The sequence below is a fragment of the Nyctibius grandis genome, chromosome 1 (assembly GCF_013368605.1).
Source record: "Nyctibius grandis isolate bNycGra1 chromosome 1, bNycGra1.pri, whole genome shotgun sequence".
Taxonomy (NCBI): Eukaryota; Metazoa; Chordata; class Aves; order Nyctibiiformes; family Nyctibiidae; genus Nyctibius; species Nyctibius grandis.
In genome coordinates this window covers 85,129,628-85,136,788 of record NC_090658.1, presented here as the reverse complement: position 1 = coordinate 85,136,788, position 7,161 = coordinate 85,129,628, and the positions used below count along the sequence as shown (strand labels likewise).

At 57.6% G+C, this 7,161-nt stretch overlaps 1 protein-coding gene across 1 annotated transcript; it reads left to right on the top strand.

The window, feature by feature from the left end:
• The first annotated feature begins 1,179 nt into the window (after positions 1 to 1,179).
• POU3F2 (POU class 3 homeobox 2) lies at positions 1,180 to 2,484 on the top strand. Its single transcript, XM_068410587.1, has one exon. It carries the CDS (start codon positions 1,180 to 1,182, stop codon positions 2,482 to 2,484), a length of 1,305 nt encoding a protein of 434 aa, XP_068266688.1.
• Positions 2,485 to 7,161: the final 4,677 nt, after the last annotated feature.

Below are 7,161 nucleotides of genomic sequence, written 5' to 3'. Positions count from 1 at the left end.
TAGTAGTAATAAATTCCTCGGTCCGCCCTATTGCATTATTCCGATGCAGATAGCGGGAGCCTGCGATGCGCACCTACCCCCGTGAGCAGTTTATTTTCGAGACAAAGCTATGGCTCCCAGCTCAAAAACGGGCCGGGAACTCTTTTCAAGCGGCCAGCCCAGGCGCTGCTCATTCCTTAGGAAATCCGGATCCAGTTCCAGGGTCTCCTTCCTTCCTGTCCGGGCCGCAACTTCTTTTTTTTTTTTTTTTTCCCTATCCCCCTCTTTTTTCTATTTTTTTTTCCCCTTCTCCCCCACCTCCCGCCCCCGCCCCGCCAAATATTCCGTACCGATGCAGAGCCGCCAGCGCCGCTGAGGCGGACCCGCAGGCACTCCGTCCCCCCCGGGACGGGACGAGTGGAACAATACCACTCCCACAGCGCCGAGGTGCGAAGCCCCGACATCCCCGGCGGAGCGGTGTTCTCCGGGGAGAACCGGGTGCCTGGGCGCCGGCGAGGCCGGCGGGCAGGGAGGGGGCCGTCCGCTCCCCGCCCCCGGGGGCGCGGCGCTCCCCGGCCCCTCCGGCGGGGCTGGCTGCGAGGCGGCGCTGCGTGCGCTCGGCCCGGCTGAGAAAGTTGGGGGCGAGCGGGCGGGCGGGGGTCCCCCTCCCCGGGGCATCACGGCCGGGCTTCGCGCAGAGACCCGCGGCGGGGCGCGGGGGCCCCGGCGGGGCGCGAGCAACAGGAGGCGGCGGGCGGAGCGGCTTCGGCAGCCTCCCGCCGGCGGTGCGGTGCGGTGCGGCGCGGGCCCGGCGGGGCGGGCCGGGGCGGGGCCGGCGGCGGAGCCCCCCCCTCCCCTCCCACCGCCCCCCGCCCTGCGGCCGCCGGTCCCCCGCGCCCCGTTCCCCCTCGGAGTTGGGTTCCAGAGGGCGGGCGGGGGCGGGGCGGGGGCGGGGCGCCGCCGTCGGGGCGCTCCAATGGTGGGCGGTAGCGGCGGCGGTTGCCAGGGGCGCCCGCGTCCGTCAGGGCGCAAGGAGCCAATGGTGTGCGGCGGCGGGGCGGGGCGGCCGCGCGTGCCTTCGCAGTGGGCCCCGCCGCGCGGGCCGGGGGGGCGCGGGCGCCGCGCGGCGCCCCAGGCGAAAAAGTAGCTGTCAAATGCGCGGCGCCTTTAACCGGCGCGATCAGTGCGGCTCGGCGAGTCATGGCGACCGCAGCCTCCAACCACTACAGCCTGCTCGCCTCCGGCTCCCCCATGGTGCACGCCGAGCCGCCCGGCGGCATGCAGCCCGGCGGCGGCTACCGCGACGCCGGCGCCCTGGTGCAGGCGGACTACGCGCTGCAGAGCAACGGGCACCCGCTGAGCCACGCTCACCAGTGGATCGCGGCGCTGTCCCACGGCGGCCCCGGTGGCGGCGGCGGCGGCGGCGGCGGGGGCGGCGGCGGCGGCGGAGGAGGCGAGGCGCCCTGGTCGGCGGGCGCGCTCGGCCAGCCCGACATCAAGCCGGCGGTGGTGCAGGCGGGCGGGCGCGGCGACGAGCTCCCGCCGCCGCCGCAGCACCCGCCGCCGGGGCGGGCGCCGCACCTGGTGCACCACGGCGGCGGCGGCGGGCACCACGCGGCGGCGGCGGCGGCGGCAGCGGCGGCGGCGTGGCGGGCGGGCGGCGCGGCGCACCTGCCGCCCGGCATGGCCGCGGCCAACGGCGCGCAGGCGGGGCTGCTCTACTCCCAGCCGCCCGGCTTCACCGTCAACGGCATGCTGGGCGCCGCGCAGCCGGCGCTGCACCACCACGGCCTGCGCGACGCCCACGACGAGCCGCCGCCGGGGCCGCCCGGACCGCCGCACCACGGCGCCGAGCACCCGCCGCCGCCCCACGGTCCCCACCCCGGGGCGGCCGGGCCGGCGGCCGCAGCCGCCGCGGCCCCCGGGCCGCCGCCGCACCACGACCCGCACTCGGACGAGGACACGCCGACCTCGGACGACCTGGAGCAGTTCGCCAAGCAGTTCAAGCAGCGGCGCATCAAACTGGGATTTACCCAAGCGGACGTGGGGCTGGCGCTGGGCACCCTCTACGGCAACGTCTTCTCGCAGACCACCATCTGCCGCTTCGAGGCCCTGCAGCTCAGCTTCAAGAACATGTGCAAGCTGAAGCCTTTGTTGAACAAGTGGTTGGAGGAGGCGGACTCCTCCTCGGGCAGCCCCACCAGCATAGACAAGATCGCGGCGCAGGGCCGCAAGCGGAAAAAGCGCACCTCCATCGAGGTGAGCGTCAAGGGCGCGCTGGAGAGCCACTTCCTCAAGTGCCCCAAGCCCTCCGCCCAGGAGATCACCTCGCTCGCGGACAGCCTACAGCTGGAGAAGGAGGTGGTGAGAGTGTGGTTTTGTAACAGGAGACAGAAAGAGAAGCGCATGACTCCCCCGGGAGGGACGCTGCCGGGCGCCGAGGACGTGTACGGGGCCAGCAGGGACACGCCGCCGCACCACGGGGTGCAGACCCCCGTGCAGTGAACTCGCGGCGGGGGCGCCCGGCCCGTCCTCCTCCTCCTCTCCTCCTTCCCCCCCCAACTTTTGATTGTCCTCCTTTTTTTCTTTTTTTGTTTTTATTATTATTTTCTCCTATCTTAAAAAAAAGACAAAAAAAACAACAAAAAACTGCGCAAAAAAAAAAAAAGAAAACAAAACAAAAAGCGAGCGAGCGAGAGGGCGAGCGCGAATCACAGCAGACAGAGAGACAGACAAAGCACCTGCACCGGACTGTCCCTTAGACGGTGGCAGGTGTGATGCTGTATTTTGACCTTTCCAGGCGAGTGCCCGTGCACCGGAGCGGAGTGAGTACCGCGCACAGGCAGGCAGGCACCGGCAGGGCAGGCGCAGGGCGAAGCAGTTCGCACAAAACTCCCTTGGCTCGCTGGCGAAAAAATACGGGGCTGCCCGGCCGGGGAGGGGGCGGGAGAGGAGGGAGGAGGGGGTGCAGCCACCTCGGGTCCCCTCCGCAGCCCCCTCCCGCCACACAAAGGCAGATTGCATTGTGGAATGTCGCTCGGTGTTGGCACATGCTGCTGTGTTTATTTTCTGTGGATCCCCTGTAGGAATATATGGGAAAAAAAAAAAAAGAGAAAGGAAAAGCTATCCCTTTTGATGTAGACAGTATTTAACCGTACCAATTTGCACTGCAAGAAAATCGAAGTTTACATAAACAAATTCTTTTTTTTCCTATTTTTTTCCCTTCCTTTCCAACCTTAATTTGCAAATGACTTGCATTTTCCACGGTGAGCGTTAGTCAGCCAGTGACTGGTCTACAATTGCTGTGTTTTAGCCTTTGCTTTATGTGTATATGTGAACTTTTGTTATAAAAAAGTCTTCTTAAATATGTGTAACGCTTATTTTCTCCTTTTACCGTAGCAAAAAAGAATGAATGTGTGTATCTGTGTGTATGTATACATATGCATGCGTGCATAGATGTACATATATACAGATATATATAATCTCTATATATACACATATATGTGCACCGCCAGCTTCCATTCTCCAGATATGGGACTCTCGTAATTACTTAATATACGCCTTCAACGGCAAGAGTCGAGTTTGGAGAAGGGAGAATAATGCAAATCGACAAAGTAAACTTCGTTTTCAGGCAGTGTGGCCGGGGGCCGAGGCACAGCCAGAGCGGGGGGGGGGGAATATATGCCGCCCTTCCAGGTCGTGTCAGTGCGGGCGAGCAAGGCCCGGTGTGGGCAAGGCGGAGGCGAAACACCACGTTTCTAGAGTTTTCCCGGAGAAAGTGGCACCTCCTTGAGAGGGAAAGGGGATTATTTAGCTTCACCCCCACCGCCCCCTCCCCAGTCCCCTTCCCTTCCCCTCCTTCCCGTGCGTGCATTTGGCATCCCCGGTCCCACTGCCCGGGCAGCCTGTGCCCATGTCAGCCCCCCAAACTTTCTTTCATTGAGCAGTTTCGCAGCAAGGCAGAGCCAGGGAGAGTCCGAGGAGCTGCTGGGCCCGAGGAGGGGGTGGGCCCGGGTGCTTACACCTGCGTGTAAACACACGTTTCCTCCCCCTCCCCCCCGAGACCGTGTGCGTTTCTTTTTCGCTTTCACTTTGTGTATTTATTTTTTTTTCCTATTCGTATCTAGCCCCCCCCTCCCCGTCCTTTGGTCAGATCGCGGTATAATTTATTGAAGGAAAGGACCAGTTTTAACTTGGGCAGCCTTGTGTCTTTCACTGGGGAGTGAAATGAAGTGGGGAAAAAAAAATATGCCATTTTTCAATCCGTCTTTCCCTCCCCCCATTCGTTAACAGTTTTAAAGTGCATTTCGTGACATTGTCTTGAAGGGAAACGGTTAACTTTCCAAAAAAAAAAAAAAAGAGAAAAAACCCCGGGGACCAGAAAAAAAGGGGAAAAAAAAGCAAAACAAAAAGCTCTAAAGGGAAGCAGAGGAGCGGGACCTCGGAGCAGCGCATGTATGTGCGTGTGTCTGCGTGCGTGTGTTTGTGTACTTATGCACACACACAGCTATGCATATACATTAGAGGAACTTTAAACTATGATAGTTATAAATTCATAAAGGGATCATTTAGTCAGCACAAACGGGTGCTATAGAGACAAAGCGTTTTTATAATCTAAAAGTTTACTTAGTTGAGTGTTGGACAATTATGGAGAAGAAACAGTGAAGCATTCTCTCGCAGAACTCTCCTATAAATATTGCATTCAGTAGCTAAGGCTTTAGAGTATGTTTTTCATTGTCTTTTAAAGCGCCTGTGACATTGGGTTTTCTTTCCTTCTTTCTCCCTTTCTTTCTTTCTTCTTGGTAAGACAGATGATGGTTTCTAAGAGGCGTATGCATCAGCCTTTTTGCTAGTTTCCCAACAATTGTTACAAAGATACGGGCACCAAGCTTTTCTCTTTTTCTTTTCTTTTTTTTTCCTTTTTATTTTTTTGGATGCATTGAGCTGCTTGTTATTTAAAGTGTTGAGGACTAGCGCCTAGTGAAGTGAATCAGATCAGGGCAGATCCAGTGGTAAAGGGAGGAAATGAACTTTCAGACACTTATTAATACGTGCGTAAGGTCAGAAAACAGAGTCGAGAGGATGTTTGAGAAAAGCCTCAAGCTTCAAATAGGTTTACTAAAAAAAAAAAAAAAGTTACCATGCAAACCTTACCACTATGTATATATGTTTAATATTTGTCCTTTGCAATGCAGAAATAGTTTCAATGTTTTCTTTGTCTATTTTTCTTTTTTTTTTTTAAATGCTACCCAGGGAAATATTTTCATATCATTTTTAAGTGGCCTGCCTCAATGTATATTTATTTCTTTTAAAGCAAACAGGTTCTGGAAACTGTTTTTCTGTAGCTTTAAATGAGTAGGTGAACAAAAATCTATATGGGATGTAATTTTTTTTTGGTTCGGTCTCTTTAAAAATACTTTGTTTTGGTACATTTGGATGTGCTTGTGGGGAAAAATAAAAACGCAGAGATCCTTATATATTTATGTTAAAGTAATATTTTATTATCTACATAAAACAGAAATGCACAATACCTTCATAGTTTGTTCTAATTATTAAAATATCTTTATTTTATTTTTAAAGATAGCACAGATTTGCATAGTTCTTAAGATTTGGAGGGAGAACACCCCAGTACTTAAACTGAGTCGAGTTCTGTGTAAAAACACCGCCGTTCCTTTATATTTCATGGAATTTTTGGAATAAATTTGATGCCTATACCGAGAGGTTCCACGTTCATAACTTCCAGGGTCTTGAAGGAGAGCCTCAGGAGCTGCGTTCATTGTGTGTCTCCGCAGATGAACCACAGCGGTGTGTTTTGAAGCATTGATGTCTGTGAGGGTAGGGGTGTCCTGCCTTTGATGCTGGTGGGGAGATATGCTCCTCAAGTGAGTTGCATGCTCTGGCGGAAGGCTCGGGGCCGAAGAGACTCTCCTCTCCTCGTTCCCTTTTGATAATTTAAGGTCTGACTCCTTAAAGGAGAAAAAAAAAAATAGGAAAAACGAAAAGGCGGGGCTTAATTATGGGGAGGACTGTTAAAAATAGAGAGGAAGGATGCGGCTGCCCGGCGGGGCTGCGCACCGCCGGGCCGGGCGGGCGGGCTCTCCCCGGGCCGGGCTGGACCCCCGGGCCCTGGCACCCCGCCGGCAGGGTCGGGGCTTTCACGTTAGACGTCTGCGGCTCTGTGTGTGCAACCACCCGGTCGGTTTTACGGGGAGGGGTCCCGGCTGGGGACCAGCGGGGCTGGCGCGCTGGCGGGCGACATCAAACTGAGCAGCGTTCTCACGTGCGGCGGTGTGTTCGAGTCCTTTTTGGCTGGCTCGGTTTCCTCGGGGCAATAACCTGCTCTTCTCCCCCCCCCCCTTCCTCCTTCACCGTAGTTTCTAGGCTTATTAGATTTAATCATCTTTTCTAACTCCTAGTCAATATTACACTCATCCCGAACAGATTCAGCTAAATGATCTTATCAATAGTTTCGAAGAGAAGTGACAGAAAGAAGAAGTGTTTTGTGACCGCAGACGTGCTGACGGGTAAAATGTTGAAGCCGGGTATGGATTGAGGAGTCCAGGGTCAATAGCCCGCGGGGCCGGCGGTGGAGAGCGGGCAGCCTCTGCCCTCTGCAGGACACTCGGGCGGCCGCCCGGGCGAGATGTCGCCTTTCACGACAGGGCCCTGCTGTCGTCGAGCGCTCCCGTGTCGAGTGGACAGGGGGTGACTTCGATGGACGGTGCCTGGCTCGGCGGGGCAGGCCCGGCGCCGCGGGGATGGCCGCCGAGAGCCGGTGGCGGGGCGGCGCGCCCTGCCGCTGTGGAGGCCCCCGGGCTGCTCCTCCGGGGCTCTTTGCCCAGCGAGAGGCTTGACCAGACGGGAGCGACTTCTCTCGTCCTCCCCGGCTGGTGGCGGGCAGGCCGGCCGGCTGGGCGGTCCTTTTCCCTCTTTCCTTCTATCTCTCTTTTAAGAGAAAGAAGAGGGACCAGCGGGGCAGCCGTAGGGTGCACCTGCTGCGGGTGGGTGTCGGGGTGCGCGGCAGCTCCCCGGGCGCCCTCACCCTCGTTCCCCGCGGGGACTCTCTGTCATAGATCAGATGTCAACAACAAAAGCCCTGTCTCCTCGGCTCGCTCCCTCTGACGGAGGCCGAAACTGGAAGGCGGGAGGAGACTGTGCATCCCGAAGCCCTCGTGTCGTGGT

What these genes read in the sequence shown, in the direction of transcription:
- POU3F2 (XM_068410587.1), top strand. Translation starts at nt 1,180, where the DNA reads ATGGCGACCGCAGCCTCCAACCACTACAGCCTGCTCGCCTCCGGCTCC.